Consider the following 21,594-nt stretch of genomic DNA (forward strand, 5'->3'; position numbering starts at 1 on the left):
TTCTAGTAATTCTGTCTCCAGTGCATTCACATCTTTCCAATAATGTGGTACCCACAACTGTACACACAACTCCAACTGAGGTCTAACAAGTCTCTTGTACAAGCATGGAATCCTAGAATCCCTACAGTGTGGAAACAGGCCCTTTGGCCCAACAAGTCCACACTGCCCCTCTGAAGAGTAACCCACCCAGAGCCATTCCCCTACCCAATTATAATAGAGTTCAGGGATGTGTAGGTTAGGTCAGGGGTAAATATAGGCTATTTCATTCCTGAACACTATGGACAGCTTAGTATGGCCAATTCACCTAACTGCACATCTTTGGATTGTGGGAGGAAACCGGAGTACCTGGAGGAAACCCACACAGACACGGGGAGAATGTGCAAACTCCACACAGACAGTCGCCCAAGGCTGGGATTGAAACCGGGTCCCTGGTGCTGTGAGGCAGCAGTGCTAACCACTGAGCTACCGTGCCGCCCATAAAAGTTCAACATCATCTCCTTGCTCTTGTAATGTTTTCTAATCAACCTGCTCAGAGATGTCAGTATACACCTCACGAACAGGTGAGACTTGAACCCAGGCCTCTTGTACTCAGTGCCCCTATGAATGTAGCCAAGAGCTCGATTTATAATAACAATATCCGTTATGTGAAACTGGAAAAGCACAGTAGATCAGACATCACTTGAGGAGCAGGAAAGTCAACGTTTTGGGCCGAAACCCTTCATCAGGACTGAGAAGGGGCCGGGAGCCCAGAAGTCTACAGAGGGAAGGGCATGGGGCTGGGGGGAGGTTAGTTGGGATTGTGGTAGGTTGATGCAAGTGAGGGGTTATTGTGATTGTCAGTGGGAAGGGTGGAGCAGATAGGTGAGTAGGAAAATTGACAGGTTAGATTAAGTCAGGGAGGCGAGGAGGAGGACTGGGGCTAGATGTGGGATAATGCTGGTGAAGTTGATATTGAGGCCATTGGGCTGTAAGCTTCCCAGGTGGAATATAAGGTGGTGTTCCTCCAATTTCTGATTGGCCTCACTGTGATAGTGGAGGAGGCCAAAGATGGACAGGTTGCTGGGGGAGTGGGGGGGGAATTAAAATGACAGCAACTAGAAGGTCAGGTTGGTTAATGCATGCAGAGTGCAGATGCTCTGTGAACGGGTTCCCAAATCTGTATTTGGTCTTTCCGATATAGAGGAGACCAGATTGGGAGTAATGGATGCAAAAGATGAGGTTGGTTGAAGTGCAGGTGAATCTGTTGGATCCGGAAGCATTGTTTAGGGCCTTGGACGGAGGTGAGAGAAGAGGTGGAGGGGGGCAGGTGTTGCACCTCTTGCTGTTGCGGGGAAAGGTACTGACTGTGATGGAGATGTTGGTGGGGTATATAGAGTTGACGAGGGAGTCGCAGAGTGAATAATCTATGCAGAAAGCGGATGGGTGAGGAAGGAAATATCTTTTTGGGTCTGATTGTAAGTGGCAGAAATGTTGGAGGGTAATGCATTGGATTCAGTGGTCAGTGCAGTGGTAAATGGGGACTAAAGGGACTCTATTCTTATTATTGGGGGAGGGGGTTTGATGGCAGAAGTGCAGGAGATAGAGGAGATGCGGTTTAGGGCATCCTTAATTGCTGAGGATGGAAAACAATTGTCTGTAAAGTAGCGGAATATCTGGGATGTCTTGGATTGGAACTCCTTATCCTGGCAACAGATGTGGTGGAGGGGGAGGAATTGGGAGTATAGGCGAGCATTTCGCTGGAGGGTGGGTGGGAGGAGGTGCAGTTGAGGCAGTTTTGGGAGTCAGTGGGTTTGAAAAGGATATCAGTGGTGAGTCAGTTTCCAGAGATGGAGACGGAGAGGTCCAGGAATGGGAGGGAGGTGTCAGAAATGGTCCAGGTGAATTTGAGGAAGGGGTGGAATGTGTTGGCAAAGCCGGTGAACTGCTTGAGCTCCTTGTGGGAGCACGGGGCAGCACTGATGCAATGATCAGTGTCGCAGAGGAAGAGTGTGTGATGCTGGAAAGGCACAGAAGGTCAGGCAGCATCCAAACAGCAGGAAAATTGACATTTCGGGCAAATACCCTTCATCAGGATGACGGGCTTTTTCCGAAAACGTTGATTCTCCTGCTGCTCGGATGCTGCCTGACCTGCTGTGCTTTTCCAGCATCACACTCTTGACTCTAATCTCCAGCATCTGCAATCCTCTCTTTTGCCTAGCAGAGGAAGAGCTGAGGGGTGGTGTCAGTGTAGTTGTGGAAGAGGGACTGTTCCATGTATCCTACACAGAGGCAGGCATGGCTTGGGCCCATGTGGGGGCCCATGGCTATCCCTTTGGTTTGTAAGAAGTGGGAGGAATCAAATGAAAACTTTGAGGGTAAGGACCAGTTCTGACAGGCGAGTGAGAGAATGAGTGGAGGTGGACTGGTTGGGCCTATGGGAGAGGTAGAAGCTGAGGGGTTTTAGGCCCTCCATGTGGGTATAAAAGGCCTGAATGTCCATGGTGAAGATGAGGTATTGGCGGTGGGGGAATTGTAAGTTTTGGAGGGCATGTGTTGTGCCTCGAATGTGGGTAGGGAGTTAGATTAGATTCCCTACAGTATGGAAACAGGCTTTGGCCCAACAAGTCCAAACCGACTGTCCAAGGAGTAACCCACCCAGACCCATTCCCCTAACCTATATTTACCTCTGACTAATGCACTTAACACTATGGGCAATTTAGCACAGCCAATTCACCTGGCCTGCACATCTTTTGGATTGTGGGGGGAAACCAGACCACCCAGAGGAAACCCATGCAAACACAAGGAAAATGTGCAAACTACACAATTGCCCTGGGTGGGAATTGAACCTGGGTCCCTGGTGCTGTGAGGCAGCAGTGCTAACCACTGAGCCACCATGCCGCCCTCCACCAAATGGAGTTGAGGTAGGAGGAGATGAGCTTGGTGGGGCAGGAACAGGCAGAGATAGTGGGTCGACTGGGGCAGTCAGGTTTATGGCTTTTGGGTAGGAGATAGAAATGGGCAGTGCGGGGTTGGGGAACAATCCGGTTGAAGGCTGTGGATGGCAAATCTCCTGAAATGATGAGGTTGTTGCTGGTTTGGGAGATTATGGCTTGGTGATCAGAGCTGGGGTCATAATCGAGGGGACGGTAGGAGGTGGTGTCAGAGAGTTGGTGTCTGGCCTCAGTGATGTAAAGCTCAGTACGCCATACTACCACCATGCTTCCCTTTAATAGTGAGATTGGATTTGGAGCAAAGGAATTGGAGGGCTGTGTGTTCTGATGGGGCGAGGTTGGAGTAAGTGAGAGGGGTGGAGAGATCCAAATGGTTGATGTTGCATTGGCAGTATGAGATAAAAAGGTCAAGGGAGGGTAGGAGGCTGCATGGGCATATCCAGGAGGATGGAGTTTGCTGGAGGCATGAGAAGGGACCATCAGCGGGTGGGTTGGATTCCCGTAAAGAAATAGGTGTGGAGGCGGAGGAGAAAGAGCTCGGCATCATGGCATGTGTGGAATTTGTTTATATGTGGGTGCAGGGGTATGATGATGTGCCCTTTGCTGAGGACTGACCATTCAGCCACAGTGAGGGAGAGTTCGGGGGGGGGGGGGGGTGTGGGTGGGTGGGTGGAGGGGGACGGTGAATACCCTGCAGGGCGTGGGGCTGGGGCTGGGGCTGGTCATTGATGCCGGGCTGATCCTGGTCAAGATCAGAGATGAGGTCAGGATGCTGACTGGTTGAGGAGGTTTGTGTGTGGAGCTAAGTATGGGAGAGTTTGGTGCTTGTGCCAGCTCAGGTCCTCTCTCTCTAAGACCTGCAGAGGACCTGTACTGTTCTTTGTTCTCTGAAGGGTCCACACTCTTAAAAAATGCTTTTTCTCTGCTCTATCAGACTTCAAGGACCAGAAGTACACCAAATTCTCCCATACGTAGCTCAACTGTTCAGTATCCTGACCTCATCTCTGACCTTCACCAGGATCACTGTCAGCCCAACCAGTCCACCTCCACTCATTCTCTCATTCGCCTGTCAGAACTGGTCCACACCCTCGACAAGTTTTCATTTGATTCCGCCCACTTCTTACAAACCAAAGGAATAGCCATGGGCCCAAGCCATGCTTGCCTCTGTGTAGGATACAGTCCCTCTTCCACAACTACACCGACACCACCCCTCAACTCTTCTTCTGCGATATTGATGATTGCAACGATGCTGCCCCCTGCTCCCACAAGGAGCTCGAGCAGTTCACCAGCTTTGCCAACACATTCCACCCCTTCCTCAAATTCACCTGGACCATTTCTGACACCTCCCTCTCATTCCTGGTCCTCTCCGTCTCCATCTCTGGAAACTGACTCACCACTGATATCCTTTTCAAACCTACTGACTCCCAAAACTGCCTCAACTGCACCTCCTCCCAGAGCAGAGAAAAAGCATTTTTTAAGAGTGTGGACCCTTCGGAGAACAAAGAACAGTACAGGTCCTCTGCAGGTCTTGGAGAGAGAGAACCTGAGCTGGCACAAGCACCAAACTCCAGCAAAATGCTCGCCTATACTCCCAATTCCTCCGCCTCTGCTGCATCTGCTCCCTGGATGAGGCATTCCCCTCCAAGACATCCCAGATGTCCTCGTACCTAATGCACCATGGTTTCCCCTCCTCAGCGATTAAGGATACCAAAACCGCATCTCCTCCATCTCCCGCCATCCTGCCTCCCTCCCCCAATAATATGGGTAGATTAGATTAGATTCTCTACAGTGTGGAAACAGGCCCTTCGGCCCAACAAGTCCACACCGCCCCTCCAAAGGGGGACCCACTCAAACCCATTCCCCTACCTTAGGTTTATCCCTAACACTGTGGGCAATTTAGCATGGCCAACTCACCTGGCCTGCACATCTTTGGACTGTGGGAGGAAACCCACGCAGACACTGGGAAAACGTGCAAACTCCATAGAGACAGGCGGGAATTGAACCCAGGACCCTGGCGTTGTGAGGCAGCTGTGCTAACCACTGAGCCACCGTGCCACCCCAGTCCCCTAAGTCATAGAGAGATACAGCATGGAAACAGACCCATCAGTCCAACCCATCCATGCCAAGCAGATATCCTAACCCAATCTAGTCCCACCTGTCCTCACTTACCACCGCACCAATCACTGAATCCTCACCTCCCTGACCCAATCTAACCTGTCAATCATCCTACTCACCGATCTACTACACCCTTCCCACTGACCAATCACAATCACCCCCCACCTATCACCATCCCACCACCTTCCTCCAGCCCCACCCCCACGCCCCCTCCCTCTGTAGACTTTTAGATTACATTACAGTGTGGAAACAGGCCCTTCGGCCCAACAAGTCCACACCGACCCGCCGAAGCGTTACCCACCCATACCCCTACATTTACCCCTTACCTAACACTATGGGCAATTTAGCATGGCCAATTCACCTGAGCTGCACATCTTTGGACTTCTGGGCTCCCTCCCTCTCCCCAGTCCAGACAAAGGGTTTTTGTCCAAGACATTGACTTTCCTGCTCCTCGGATTCTATCGAGTCTGCTATACGTTTCCAGCTTCATGTCTACTGACTCTGGCTTCCAGCATCTGCGGTCCTTACTGTCTTCAATATCAGTTATAACATTTTATAAGAAAGGGAAGTTTCACGACTGTTTGGAAAAGCTGCTGAACCTGGTGATGAGGAATCCCGGAGAAACTCCAATAAGTTGAGCACAAAACAATTAGCGTTTCACAGAATCATAGAGTCATACAGCATGGAAACAGACCCTTCAGTCCAACATGCCAAACATAATCCCAAACCGAACCTGTCCCACCTGCCTGTTCCTAGCTCATATCCTTCCAAAACTTTCCTAGTCATGTATCATTCAAATGTCTATTAAAGACTGTAATTGTACCCAAATGAACCACTTCCTCATGAAGGTTCTTCCACATGGGAACCACCCTCTGTGTAAAAAAACATTTTGCCTCTTATGTCTTTTTTAACATCTCTCAACTCTCATCTTAAAAATGTGCCTTCAATTTTGAAATTCCCCATCTTAGGGAAAAAATAGCTACCATCAACTCTACCTCTCATTACTTTATATTTTGGGGTGGCACAGTGGATCGGTGGTTAGCACTACTACCTCACAGCGCCAGGGGACCTGAGTTCAATTCCAGCCTTGGGCGGCTGTCTGTGTGGAGTTTACACATTCTCCCCGTGTCTTTGTGGGTTTCCTTCTGGTGCACCAGTTTCCTCCTACAATCCAAAGGTAAATTGGCCATGCTAAATTGCCCATAGTGTTCGGTACATTAATCAGGGGTAAATATGGGGAATGGGTCTGGGTGGGTAACTCTGCTGAGGGTAGGTATGGACTTGTTGGGCCGAAGGGCCTGTTTCCGTACTATAGGGAATCTAATCTAATCTAAATTTCTATCACACCACCTCTGAACCTCCTATGCTCCAGTGAAAAAGGTCCCAGCCTGTGAGATCTGTTCCAGCTGTGTGCCTCAGCCCTCTAACAGCAGCTGGTCTATAGATCACATCTTTGGATTTCCTGATTTTGAGTTCAGTGACAGTGAAAGAGCAAAGGTTTAGCTGATCTTAAAAGAAAGTCAACATGTAGACAGTAAGAGGAACCTATGTGGCTGTAGAGAGTGTAGAGCAGGTCTTCTGAAAACTCATTCGTGGGATGTGGGCATCATTGGCAAGACCAGTATTTGTCCATCCAACTGAGGGCCTTGCTCAGCCGTTTCTGGGGAAGGTTAAAAGTCACCCACACTGCTAAGGGTCTGGATTTCCTTATCGGCCAAACTAAGTAAGAATGGCAAGTTTCCTTCGCTAAAGGACATGAGTGAATCAGGTGGGTCTTCACAATTGATGGTTGTGGAATGGCACCTGAGACCAGCTTTATTTTCCTGATTTATCGAAGTTAAAATCCATCAGCTGCCATGGTAGAATTTGAACACCAGAGTATTAGTGTGGGCTCTATATTACTAGTCTAATCAAGTTATCATTATGCCAATATTTCCCTGCCAAATTTCCCTCTTAATATATGTGCAACAGTGTGAGTCCATACAGAACAAACAGAGTAGCACAGAATGTTCCTTTCGATGGTAATAGTGTAGGTCCAGGTGTGAGGAGGGTAGGCTGTAGGCTGTGCAGAGAGCAGTGAATAGGCCTGTTTATGGCTGGCTAGGACATGCCAGATTGTAGACTGTACTTCTGTGCTTGTTTTCAGAGACTGAGATGACGCAAAGGCCAAAATTATGGCCTCTGCCCCGTCCGTACTACATCCATCACATTGTGGAAGATTTCCTGACTGACTGGACAGCTGCCAAAGCTCACATCCTTCCTCTGCGCCGCTTCTTAGAGAATTGTCTGGACACTGACCTCAGGAGCTTCTTTGCAGGTGTGACTTCCTCTTGTACAGAGTGTCCTGCTGAGCAGGAGCATCTCAATATGGAGGTGCCTTTCTCCTGTTGGTAGGGAACCACCCCTTTCTCTTTCCGTTACTCTGGCTGTCCCTGTAGCAAGGGCCCCATGGCTGCTCCAAGTGAGATGCTACCACTTCACATCTGGAACTCTCCATGACCTGAATTCCAGACCTCTGACGAATCCAGTGATTCTGTGATTGATTATAGGTTTCGCCACCATAGCTGTCTGCCTCTGATGAATTAAGAGGACAGAACCTGGATCCTTGCACTCCGAAGCTCAGAGTTTCTGTGCTGCCGTGCCCCATCATGGAGCTGGAGTCCCTAGGCCATATCACTTGGGTGCTGTGGCGTAGACTTCAGTCAGTGGGCTGGACGACATAATACTCACTGTTTAGAGTCATTGCTTTGTCTAGTTTGCTGGGGGATAAGCTTTCACTCCTATACTCTGTACCTCCTTCATTTCCAGCACTATTAGTCTGTGTGTCTGAACCTCTGAGTGTGAAGTGCATCACTGTCCCAGCCAGACCAGAAGTTGTGAAACTCTGTACCATTTCCCCATGCCCTTCCCACTATGGAACCTCCAGGCCTCGCCGAAAGCTCCTCAGCATTGAGGGAGTGAGCCGACGGTGGTTCAGGCCTGTGCGGTGTGTTCACACCAGGTCAGACAGTATGACTGACACCGCTACTATTCCATTCACTAATAAAGTGCGCTTTAAGAATCTTTATTACCCATGAAGTGTTTGGTTGCATGCTCGGGTTGTGAAAGGCGCTACTTGAATGTAGGCTTGTTTGTTTCTTTGTAACTGATTGGTAGAGTTTGTATTTTGAGCGCAGGGGCTGCAGAATTTGTGGAGAGCTTCAGCTTCTAATGAGCTTCCATTTCCTTGCAGAATCCTGCTTCAAATTTGCTTTGACCAATCCACACGTGCCACCTTTCTGCCGCCATGGTTACTTGAACAAGCAGGGCTTGCTGGACGTTGAGATCTTTTGATAAGGTTCTGCAGTGGTGAGCCAGCATTCCAGCAACAGTGTCCACAGTGACCAAGCACCTGAGCGACAGGGCCGTGTGAAACTGTTTGGCGACTGACTGTGTGGGCCTGACAGATCGTGCCCTTTATCCGAGTGAGGGCAGTGTGCACACAGAGGTACTGGACTGAATGGTACCAGGACGCAGGCATCCCTGCTGCCAAGTACAAAGGTTGTAAATAATAACTTCTGCGTGATGTATATTCATATGAAACGTGTCTGTCAGTAATTAGTGAATTTGAGGTGACAGTGACAATTGTCAGGGTTGCTGCAGTTTTAAATGCTTTCCATAATGTGTTCGAATGATTAAGCTGGTGTTTGAAAAGTCCCAGGCCACGCTTAAACCTTCACTAGTGCTGATATCAGGACTTTCTGCAAACCACTCTCACAACACCTCACCCCCTCCAGCTTCACAAAATGGCCCACTAAATGTTTGAAAATCACAGTCAAAACTTGCACTGATGTGAAAGCATTCCTGCAATCAAGAAGTTAGTCTGCATTTCTGGCAAGACCTGATTTTAATAAACAGGCAATTGGCTCATTTCTTTTGCTGCTTGTGGGAGCTTGCTGTGCCATTGCGGTTCCTGCATTACAGCAATGATGACACTTTGAGTCGGTGTACACCATTGGCTGTGCAGTACTTCAGAACATCCTGGGTCTCCTGATGAAAGTTGTGATGGAGAAACACCAGCCTGTTAGTGCAGGCCAAAGGTTCTGCTGAATGGAACCGCCCTGTACTATGACCACCACCACCACCACCACCATAGAATTCCAACAGTGTCAATGCAGCCATATGGCCCATCGAGTCCACACTGTTCCACCCCCCCCCACCAAACAGCATCCCACACCTCCAATGCCCTGTAATCCTGCGTTTCCTATGGCTAATACTACAGGGCAATTTAGCGTGGCCAGTCCACCTAATCTGCACATCTTTGGACTGTGGGAGGAAGCCCACACAGACATAGGGAGAATGTGTAAACTCCACATAGACAGTCGCCTGAGGCTGGAATCGAGCCTGGGTTCCTGGCGCTGTGAGGCAGCAGTGCTAACCACTAAGCCACCGTGCAGCCCTCAACGCCTTCAGGGCTCAGACTGATTGATTGTTTTGTCAAGAATATGGAGCAATGGCAGATAGAAATGAAGTGCAGATCTGTGACCGAACAGAATGGACATCATCGAGGGGTTGAATGGCCTCCTCGTATTAATCTGTTAATGTGCGGTTCATGAGAGACTGTAATGCCGTTTGGTTGCTGGAGGTGATGCTGCTGAGCTGCTTATCCTGACAAATGGGGAAAATCTTCGGATTACAGGTCTTTCTAAACAGGATATGAATCATTGGTGGTTTGACAAACTGAGGAAGTGAAGATGACTTCAGGTGGCCATGTCAGTTACAGAAGTGTGCACTTGTGCAGAACAATACATTCGGCATCAGTCACAGATCATTAATTCACTCAGCCTCTTAGACTGGCACAGCACAGGAGGAGGCCATTCAGCCTATTGTACCTGACCCTGTTCCTTCCCCACAGACTTGGGCAGGGAAGACTAGGAGCTAAGGTCAGACTGCCCTGACTCCATTTTAATAATTTTCAGACATTAAGTAATGTCTAACAAATAAATATAACTGCAGCTGCTACAGCACAGCAGAGCCCAGTGCGTAATCGAGTGGATAGTGCCTGTTTTCGTTGTTTAGTATACATAGCTCTGTGGGGAAACTCGCGCTGTGACTGTTGTGAGGAGAGGATGGAATTTAATGGCTGCCCCGTGTAGTTGTGTTGGGTACCTCGAAGGGATGTTGGTGTGGGGAGAGGGGAGCTGTGCAACTGTAACCCAGCAGAGGTACATTGCATTTGGGGGGAGTGAGAGGTTGGTGAGGAGTAAGGATCAGGTCGCTATCTGTTTCAGTCTTGGGACTGTTACCTCGTTAAAAGCTTGCATTTGCACACAAGCCATACATTCTGTGATCACTCTGCACACTTCCTGTATCAACCTCCTTCACCACAGGTTCCTTTGTTCATATCAAAAAATGGGATCTGCCTTTGTAAACCTGTGATCTTGTAACTGCAGCTGAGACCTCAGCACTGACTCTCCTGCCCACGGGTTATATTGCAGGCTCCAGTCAACAAAATGTGCCAGTTTTCCCACAAGGTTTTGTTTAAACAATGACATGATGTAAGGTATTATATCAACACAACATGCAGTTTAATAATGAGGAACATATTATGTCCCTGAGCCCTGGTCCAGTTGTTCTTCTAACACTTCCTCTCCTCCATAACCACAGAACATTAAAGTCCTGACATTGATTTCCTCATTTCAACCTTCACATCATAAACTCCCCAAACTCCTACCTTGCACCTATGCAGTTTATTGCATTTGTAATGATGGCTTAAGAGTCAGAGGGAAGATTACTTTTTAACAGTAAGTTATTGAGATCTGGAATGGAGTAGGAGCAGATTAAATAGTCATTTTCAATATGGAATTTAAAGGAGAACGGTTTACAGTCTATGGGAAAAGAGCAGTGGAGAATGGGGCTAACTGGGTCATTCTTTCCGAGGGCTGAGCCGAACAGAATGGGTTGAATGGCCTGCATTGGCACTTTTACATTACTGTGCTTCATAATGGACAGTGAGGTTTTCATCTGATCCAGAGGGTGGGGGCTACAGAAAAGGAAGCCAGTTTATCAGACCCTACAGCAGAGGAAAGCATTGATTAAATTGAGAATTAATGGGAATAAATAGAGACTGAACACTCAAATCTATTCTTGTGATTTTCCACAATCAATCTGTTCAGTTTAACGAACTGTGGATGTCAGGAGCCTAGGCGTGAAGAGGTCAAAGGGTTAGGAAATTCCGCCAGAGAGCTGGCTTAGACTTCTCGCTCTAACGCCACATTTAGAGGGAAAATGTGACTTCTATACACATTCTAATCTAGAAATTAACATGTTACATATTTTAACGGGCTCATTTAACTTGAAAAAAGGTTTTAATTCTCAAATTGAATCGCAGCAGCAGTGCAGTCTGATCCCACTGCTGACTAACCAACAGTTAGACAGAAATGGGCAGCTGTGCATTTCACTCCATCCTGTGTTGCAGTTCGAAAAGGGTTTTTTTCTTAAATCAATATTTAACTCAAGATAAAGTGACCTGTGAAGATTGCTGGGCTACGTCAGAGGGTCAGACTTCAGACCTGCTTTATTACTGACATTCCAGTGAGATTTTAACCTTGGTTTGGAGACGAGGGTAAATTAAAATCTTGAACTGCTGATAGCCCAAGACAATCAGCCTATTGTCTGATCAGTGCTGCAGTCTGTTCCCTTTTCCTCACTATGTCCCACCTCTGGGCTCCTGGATTATGGACTGCAAATATTTGAACTGGGTAAATAAAGAAAATTGATCTCACTGACAGGAGGTTTGGTTCCCATTGTTCAAAGCTAATAAGCAAAATATCTGGCGACAGGGTGTTTTTTTCAAAAAAAACCCCAGCAAGTTATGATCTGGAGGACATGGGCTGAGAGTCTGCCGCATCCAACAACAACTTGGATTTTTTGTAGCGCCTTTATTGTGTTGTATCCCTGGCATGAACTCACAAGTGTGACTGGCAAGCAGGGTGAAAGCGAGATATCAGCACAAAGTGGTCAATAAAGCTTATTCAAAGAAAATCAGCTATTTTGACTGACTTACCCTAGATTCTTTCCTCACAACCCTGAAGTTGTCTCCCTGAAGGTCTGCTTTAAAGAGGATCTTAAAGAAGGAGAGGTTTAGGGAAGGAAACTGAAGGGATAGTTGCCAGTGGTGAAGCAGGGATGTCCAAGTGAAAAGGTTTAATAATAATTTTGGGACAGAAGTTACATATATGCTTAAAAAAGTGTAAGGACCCCAGGGCTGTAATGTTATTTAGAGAGTTCTTGTGAAGGTCCAGTGCAGGGGGGATGGGCCGAATGGCCTGGTTTGCAGTTTAATTCTAACAGAGGAGGGGGTGACTCCTGATCTGAGCTTTACTGAGAATGCATTGAGGCTGAAAATTTCCAAGATTTCCAGGAGGAAAGCAAGACTCTAAAGGACAAGAATACTAGAACGCAAAAGCCATTGGGCCCCTCGAGCCTGCTGTGCTCACTCTGACCTTCAGCCTCAACCCCACTTCGCTGCTCGCTCCCTCTAAGCCTTCAACATATTTAATAATGAATCATCAACAACGTTCTTGGGAAGAGAATTTTCAAAGATTTTGTTTGCCACTGGCAGAGAGTGTAAAACCAAATCACCAAGTGATTACAGTGCAGAAGGAGGCCCTTTATGTTCCGTTAGGCCTGCAGCAGCTCTGTTATCTCATGCCAATCTCCTGCATTTCCCACATGTCCCTGCGCACCATTGCAATCCAACTAATCATCCAATTCCTTTTCCAGGTGGCTCAGTGGTTAGCACTGCTGCCTCACAGCACTAGGGACCCTGGTTCGATTTCACCCTCAGGCGACTGTCTGTGTGGAGTTTGTGCATTCTCCCCGTGTCTGCGTGGGTTTCCTCCGGGTGCTCCAGTTTCCTCCCACAGTCCAAAGATGTGCAGGTTAGGGTGAATTGGCCATGCTCAATTGCCCATATTGTTAGGTGCATTAGTCAGAGGGAAATGGGTCTGGGTGGGTTACTCTTCAGAGGGTCGGTCTGGAGATATTGTACCGAAGGACCTGCTTCCACACTGTAGGGAATCTAATCTCAGAATGCCTCAGTTGAACCTGCCTCCTCCACACTTCCGGGCTGTGCATTGCAGACCCTAACCACTTGCTGTGTGAAAAAGATTTCTCTCACATAATTTGTTTGTACCTCACTTTAAATCTATGCCCCCTCGTTCTTATTTCTTTTCACACTATCTACTCTATCCAGCTCACTAATGATTTTGAAAACCTCATCAAATCCCTCTCAGCCGCCTTCTTCCAGGGAAAGCAGTCCTACCTTCTTCAATTTACCTCAATTGAAGTTTCCCAATCCTGGAGCCATTCTAGTAAATTGTTTCCGCCTGCTGTCCAATCAGTTCACGTCTTTCCTGAAATATAACATCCATAACTGTACACAATACTGCAGTCTGTTATATAAGTTCAACATGACTTCCCTTCTCTAGTACTCTATGATCCAGTAGTACTCAGTGAATAAAGCTGGGGACAGTGTTGCCTTTATACACTGCTCTCTGCACCTTCAATGATCTGTGCACATATCCACCCAGGTTCCTCTGCTCCTGTACTCCCTTTAGAATGGTGCTGTCCATGTTTATATTGTTTTTCAATATTCTTCTTACCAAAGTGCATCACCTCACACTCCTCTACATTGAACGTCATCTGCTTCCTATCTCCCCACTCCACCAACTTGCCAATGTCCTTTTGAACTGTCCTCGCAGTTTATAAGTTTAATGTCATCTGCATATTTGAATTTTAAAAAAGAGTTAGGGTTAAGAATAATCAGTATTTCTGCCTGGATGCAAAGTTAATATGCTTCTTGTTGCCATGGGGAAGACAACAGAGGAAGCCATTTTTAAGATCAGACGACAGGCTTCCCTATAAATCCAGTACTGTGTGGTCAGCAGAGCGGAAAACCTGTTCACCTTTTATGAAGTACTCCAGCTGACCACCAAGGAATGGAGAGCTCCATGATGTAGCCATCGAAGGATTCATTTAAATAAGGAACAATTGTAGACCATTCAATAAGATTGTGGCCAATCTCATGTAAACTTAAACTCTACATCCCTGATAGTCTTTCATTCTCTTGGTAATCAAAATTCCTGAGTTATTCATCCTGGCATGTCCAGAGGGGAAGAGGCAGGCTTTACTGTTGGATGTGGAGATAAGAAACTCTGAAAGTTGAGGAAACTGCTTGGAGATGCTCTCTTGAAATTCCTGTTTGGCAAAGCTGGAAAAAGAGACTTTACCATCTGCCGGGAGCAGCTGTGGACTGGTTGCTGTAAGGAATGTGATTCTATGGAGAGTGTGTCGTATGATAAGTATAAAAGTGAAATATTCCACTCTGTGATTTAAAGCGTAAGTTACCAACAAAAATAAAGCATTGTTTAGTCAATAGTGCCTTTGCTCATTTGTTAGGGTAAAGGTTTTAAACCTTTTTCCTTCAGCTGTTAACTGGAAAGTTAAATCCCTTTTTCAAAATCTTTATGTGGATTGCGACATTAAATCTGCAGCCCTGCTCAGTCAGATGTTTCTAACTGGAAGCTTTGTTTTGTGAAAAACCCACCACAGGCTGTAACAGGAATGTGACAAGTCCACTCACATCTCACTCAGTTCTTGCTCTTGTACAGGTTTATGTGGAAAACGAGAGAATTTATATCATAACCGGAATATGGCTTCAAATCCTGAATGCTTAGGATCTCGGCTGTTTTACCCAATAGGTAATATTTTCATGATACAAACAATGCGGATACCTTCCCTCGCCTTGACAACCTTCTGAATCTGTTAAACAAAGTAACTCAGTTCCATAAAGAGCTTCACAAAATATCTCCCCTGTGTCTACCACAGTGTTGAATCTGGCTGGCTTTAACTCCATGCCTGCTGGCAGTCCCTTCTTGTTGATCATTCAAGTGACTTGACTTCCTGTGCACGTCTGGAAACTATTCCTCAGTGGGGCCCTCACATTCCCCTACCTAATCCTCTTCCCCCTTAGCATCCAGTGCCATCCGTCCCACTGGCAGCTGTTTCTCTAACACTGCCTCCTAAATAGGGCAGGTTGCTGCTCCTACTAATAAAGGGGGTGGGAGGTGAATTGTAACAATCCCATCGACTCTTCCAGCTTGTTGCTTTCAAAACAGCTTTGGGATAGATTTAATTCTTAAGATTGTGACTCGATCTTTGTGTAAGTGCAGTCTTCAGTTGTGGGTCTGAGTGTTTCATCAGTTATTAAGGGTGTGTATACACAGACTGCTGTTAAGGAGTTATGTCTGTATATACAGTTAGTTATTAAGGGTGTGTTTATGCAGTCATTTGTTGAACATATAACAGAACAGGCCCTTCGACCAATGATGTGGTGCTGAGGATTATTCCTAATCCAAAATAAAATTACCTAACCTCTGCACCCTTCAATTCACTGCTGTCCATGCACATGTCCTCAGCAGTTGTTTAAATGTCCCGAATGACTCTGCTTCCACCACCACCACTGGCAACACATTCCATGCATTCACAACGCTCTCTGTAAAGCACCTACCTCTGACATCTCCTCTGTACCTTCCTCCCAACACCTTAAAACTATGACCCCTTGTGCCAGTCAGTCCCGCCCTGGGGAAAAGTCTCTGGCTATCGACTCTATCCATGCCTCTCATTACCTTGTACACCTCGATCAGGTCACGTCTCTTCCTCAATCTCTCCAGAGAGAAAAGTCCAAGCTTAGTCAACCTCTCTTTGTAAGACAAGCCTTCCAGTCCAGGCAGCCTCCTGGTAAACCTTCTTTGCACCCTCTCCAAAGCCTCCACATCTTTCCTATAATAGGGTGACCAGAACTGGACACAATATTCCAAGTGTGGTCTCACCAGGGACTTGTAGAGCTGCAGCAAAACCTCGTGGCTCTTAAACCCGATCCCCCTGTTAATGAAAGTCAAAACACCATATGCATTCTTAACAAACCTATCCACTTGGGTGGCAGCTTTGAAGGATCTATGCACTTGAATACAAAGATCCCGCTGTTCCTCCACACTGCCAAGAATCCTGTCTTTAATCCTATATTCAGCATTTGAGTTCAACCTTCCAAAATGCATCACTTTGCATTTATCCAGGTTGAACTCTATGTGCCATCTCTCAGCCCAGCTCTGCATCCTGTCTATGTCACGCTACAGCCTGCAACAGCCCTCTATACTATCAATGGTACCTCCAACCTTTGTGTCATTGGCAAATTTACTAATCCCCCCCCCCCTCAACCTCCTCATCCAAGTCATTTATAAAAACTACAAAGAGCAGAGGCCCAAGAGGGGATTTAATAATGAGGAAATAGCTGAGGTACTGAGCAGGAATTTTGTGTAAGTCTTCACAGTGGAGGACACAAATAACATGCCAGTAATTGACAAAGAGACAAAGGTAGATGAGGACCCAGGAACAGTGGCATGGTGGCTCATTGATTAGCACTGCTGCCTCAGAGTGCCAGAGACCCAGGTTCGATTCCAGCCTTAGGCGACTGTTTGTGTGGAGTTTGCACATTCTCCCTGTGTCTGGGTGCTCCGGTTTCCTCCCACAGTCCAAAGATGTGCAGGTCAGGTGAATTGGCCATTCTAAATTGCCCACAGTGTTAGGTGCATTAGTCAGAGGGAAATGGGTCTGGGTGGGTTACTCTTCGGAGGGTCAGTGTAGACTTGTTGGGCCGAAGGGCCTGTTTCCACACTGTGGGGAATCTAATCATCTAATGTAATCTGAAGGATCGCTGTCGCGAAAGAGGAGTGTTGGGCAAGCTAATGGAGTTAAAGGTAGACCAGTGTGATGAAATGCATCCCAGGGATCCAGTAAAGATGGTATGAGAAATAACAAAAATAAAGCCCTGCAGAACACCACTCAACACTGATCTCCAGGCAGAATACATTCCATCTACAACCACTCTCTGCCTTTTGTCAGCCAACAAATTCTGAATCCAGAAAGCCAAATCAGACCTGCCCCTCACAAAGACAAGCTGACTGCCTTTAATCCGCTATGATTTTCCAAATAGTCATAAATCCTATCCCTCAGAATTCTTTCCAAACTCTTGCAGACGTAAGACTAACTGGTCTGTAATTGTCAGGGATTTCCCTATTCCCCTTCTTGAAGAGAAGAACAACATTTGTTTCCCTCCAATCCTCCGGTACGACTCCCGTGGAGAGTGAGGAAGCACAGATCTTTGCCAGCGACTTAGCAACCTCCTTTTTTGCTTCCCAGAGCAGCCTGGGATAAATCAGGTCTGGCTCTGGGGACTTACCAATCTTAATGTTTGCCAAAATTTCCAGCACATCAACTTCATCAATCTGGATCTGTTCAAGCCTATTTCCCAGCTCCTCAAAGTTCTCATTCACAACAAGGTCCGTTTCCTTAGTGAAAACTGAAGCAAAAAACTCACTTAGGGCTTCCCCTATCTGCTCAGAATCCACGTACAATTTCCCTATGCTATCCCTGACCGGCCCTACCTTGTCTCTGATCATTCTCTTATTCCTCACCCATGAGTAAAATGCCTTTGGGTTCTCTCTATTCCTTCCCGCCAAGCCTTTTTCGTGCCCCCTCCTGGCTCTCCTCAGTCATTTCTGAGCTCCTTTGTAGTAATCCTGTAATCCTCTAAAGCTATTCTAGATCCTTGCTTCGTCCGCCTTACATAAGCTGCCTCTTCCTTTTGACGAGAAGCTTCTCTGTTCTCGTCATCCAAGGCTCCTTAATCTTACCCCTTCTTGCCTGTCTCACAGGAACAAATTTATGCATCACTCGCAACAACTGCTCCTTAAATAGTCTCCACATGCCTGTTGTGCCCTTTCTGTGAAACAATTGCTCCCAATCTGTACTTCCCAAATCCTGTCTGATAGTGTCATAATTTCCTTTTCCCCAATTAAATATCTTTCCATGGTAATTGCTCCTTTCCCTCTCCATGGCTATGGTAAATGTGAGGCAGTTGTGGTCACCGTCACCAAAGTATTATCCTACTGCGAGATCTGATACCTGTACTGGCTCATTGCTGAGCACCAAATCCAAAATGGCCTCTCCCTTTGTCGGTCAGTCTACGTACTGAGTAAGGAAACCCTCCTGAACACACCTGACAAAAACGGCTCCATCCAAACCATCTGCACTAAGGAGGTATTGGGAATACTGAGAAAGTTGAAGTCACCCATAACAACAACCCTGCTACATGTCCATTTTTCCAAAATCTGCCAGCCTATGAGTTCTTCAATCTCCCTACTGCTATTAGAGGTCTGTAGAAAGTCCCCAGTGAGGTGGTTGTTCCCTTGATGTTCCTAACTTCCACCAATACCGACTCAGTAGACAAACCTTCCTTGATAACCTTTGTTTCTGTAGCTGTGATGCACTCTCTGATTAGCAATGCTACACCCCCTCCTCTTTTTCCACCAATCTCTTCTTTTCATCACATGAAAAACCTTCCCTATAGATTCACTACATCCTGTCACTGCCCCATCTACAACTAACCCCCTCTCAGATATATAGCTCTGCTTCCTACCCCCCTTTCCAAACTAATTTAAACCCTTCCGAACCACACAAACAAATGTCCTAAACAAATCTCCCACCCGGGACATTTGTGCCCCTCCATGGAGGTGCAACCCATCCTCCATGTACAGGTCCCACCTTCCCCAGAAGGTATCCCAATGGTTTAAATATCTGAAGCCCTCCCTCCTGCAGCAGCCTCGCAGCCATGCGTTAAGCTGCACTCGCTGACCGTTCCTCACTTCACTATCTTGTGGCACCGGTAGCAAACCTGAGATCACTACTCTACTCGTACTGCTCTTCAGCTTCTAACCTAACTCTCTGTAGTCACTTTTCAGATCGTCAATCCCTTTCCTGGCTATGTCATTGGTGCCAATATGTATCACAATTTCTGGCTGCGCCCCCTCCCCCTTCAGAATCCTGTAAACCTGATTGGCGACATCCAATTATTGGCCCTGACACCTGGGGAGGCAACATACCTTCCAGGAGTCCTAGATTAGGTTACTTACAGTGTGGAAACAGGCCCTTCGGCCCAACAAGTCCACACCGACCCGCAACCCACCCACACCCCTACATTTACCCCTTACCTAACACTACGGGCAATTTAGCATGGCCAATTCACCTAACCTGCACATTTTTGTGACTGTGGGAGGAAACCGGAGCACCTGGAGGCAACCCACGCAGACACGGGGAGAATGTGCAAACTCCACACAGTCAGTCGCCTGAGTCGGGAATTGAACCCAGGTCCCTGGCGCTGTGAGGCAGCGGTGCTAACCACTGTGCCACCGTGCCGCCTTCCTGTTCCTGGGCAGAAAAGTCTCGTCAATCCGTGTAACAATTGACTCCCCTACCACGAGTGCTTTTCTATCTCCCCCCTTCCCTTCTGAGCCACAGTGCCAGAGACCTGACAACATGGCTTTCCCCTGGTAGGCCGTCCACACCAGCAGTATCCAAAACAGTTATACTTATTGCTGAGGGGAACAGCCACAGGGGATCCCTGCTGGTTCCCTTTCCTCCCCCTGACTGAATCCAGCTGTCCTAATCCTGTGTCTGAGGTATGACTACCTCCCTGTTCATCCTCTCAATTTCTCTCTCAGCCTCCCGGATGATCCACAGTTCATCCAGCTCCAGCTCCAGTTCCCTAACTCAGTTTTCGAGGAGCTGGATTTGGGTCCACCTCCCACAGATATGATCGATGGAGATGGGTTGTGTCTCTCACCTGCCACATTCTGCAGGAGGAACATGCAACTGCTCAAACCAACATGCAACAGCCATACCCCGCTAATTTGAAAGCCCACACAGGACTAAATAAGGAACAGAAGGAAAGAAAAATAAAGAGAAAACCTGAAAACTCTTAGTAAAGTTAGAGGAGGTGGGTGGGAGGGAGGCCCTACGGTGTAGGGCTCTGGTTTAGATCTCATCCACTTAAAAACCTCCCAGCAGCCCTTGCTTCTCTCCATCCTCTCTCCTCACCGCTCTGTTCAAAATGAAGACCGACTCACAAGGAAAGTCCCTTTTTAAGTGGGAAAAACGGACCTACCCAGCAGCCCTTGCTTCTCTCTCAAACGTGAGTATATGTAGTCAATTATTGAGAATGTGTGTATGCACAAACTACTATTAAAGTTCTATGTGTGTGTGTATATGTACAGTTTGTTATCGAGGGAGAGTATATGCAGTTACAATATGTGTATATGGAGTCAGAGAGCTGTACCGCATGAAAATAGGCCCCTCGATCCAACTCACCAGATATCCTCAATTAATCTAGTCTCATTTGCCAGCATTTGGCCCATCTCTCTCCAAACCTTTCCTATTCATTCACCATCCAGATGCCTTTGAAATGTCGTAATTGTACCAGCCTCCACCACATTCTCTGGCAGCTCATTCCTTTCACGCACCACCCTCTGCGTGAAAAAGTTGCCCCTAATGTTCCTTTTTAAACTTACCTTTCTCACCTTAAACCTACACTCTCTAGTTTTGCACTCTGCCACCCTGAGAAAAGATCTTGTCTATTTACCCTATAAAATCATATCCTATATATGAATTTATAAACGTGTATAAGGTCACCCCTCAGCTTCTGATGCTCTTGGGAAAACAGCCCCAGCCTATCCAGCCTCCCTTTATAGCTCAAATCCTCCAACTCTGTCAATATCCTTGTAAATCTTTTCTGAACCCTTTCAAGTTTCACAATATACTTCTAGCAGGGAGATCAGAATTGAATGCAGTATTTGAAAAGTGGCCTAACCAATGTCCTGTACAGTATATGTACAGTCAGATATTAAAATGTGTATGCAGTCAGTGTTCAAAGGTGTGTTGTCGAATGTCTTACTGAAGTCCATATAGATCTTGTCAAGGCTTCGCCATGCATTGTGACTTTAAGAGGTTATTTTGTCCTGGTTTTTCTTGAAGAGAGATTGTAAGGCAGAGATATTGAGCAGTCTAGTTGGAGAGTCAGTAAGTAGCTTGTGAGGCCTTGGGATTTTTAAAAGGTTGGAACAATAGATGCAGTCTGGATAGGTGTGGCCTGCTCTCATATTCCAGGATTTCTTGTTTTTTTTATTAGCTTTTAGAATCAGCAGAAGCTGTTGGAATTTTGAAGATATAGGAGCTAATTTTCCCCTCTCTCAATTACAGCTGGAAACTGGGGCTTCTCTTCCCATTGTGGGCATTGCATGTGACAGAGCCTGATTTCTGAATTAGCCTTTTTGCCCAAAGGGTGTGTTTATAGGATGCTATTATATTGGAACAGTTAATTAGTAATAGTTACTTGATCTATTACTCTGTTAAGTTTTCCGATAGTGTTCTTCTTTCTTCTTTCTTCTAAGTTGTAGTTGTTGAGTAGACTATGTTTTGCTTTACGTTGAGTAATTCAACCAATCGAATTGCATCTAGAACACAGCACTTTGCCTTTGCCTTTAAAAAAGAAAAAGTTAGGATCTAGGCTACCTGCTTAAAATATTTTGAGGGGATTTGGTCTGTAACAGCACGTACAGTCAGTTGTGTGTGTGTGTGTCTGTGTCTGTGTCTATGTCTGTGTGTGTGTTGGCGC

At 46.7% G+C, this 21,594-nt stretch overlaps 1 protein-coding gene across 5 annotated transcripts in view; it reads left to right on the top strand.

Moving 5' to 3' along the window:
• Positions 1 to 14,463, top strand: part of foxred2 (FAD-dependent oxidoreductase domain containing 2) — a 51,890-nt gene extending 37,427 nt beyond the window's left edge. For all 5 annotated transcript variants that reach the window (XM_072588467.1, XM_072588466.1, XM_072588470.1 and 2 more), the window contains 2 exons: positions 7,192 to 7,362; positions 8,278 to 14,463. In XM_072588467.1, the coding sequence (XP_072444568.1) occupies positions 7,192 to 7,362; positions 8,278 to 8,378 (272 nt within the window). In that variant the 3' untranslated portion in view covers positions 8,379 to 14,463. The remainder of the gene's footprint in view (positions 1 to 7,191; positions 7,363 to 8,277) is intronic.
• The last annotated feature ends 7,131 nt before the right edge of the window (positions 14,464 to 21,594 follow it).

This window comes from Chiloscyllium punctatum, chromosome 18, assembly GCF_047496795.1.
Source record: "Chiloscyllium punctatum isolate Juve2018m chromosome 18, sChiPun1.3, whole genome shotgun sequence".
Taxonomy (NCBI): Eukaryota; Metazoa; Chordata; class Chondrichthyes; order Orectolobiformes; family Hemiscylliidae; genus Chiloscyllium; species Chiloscyllium punctatum.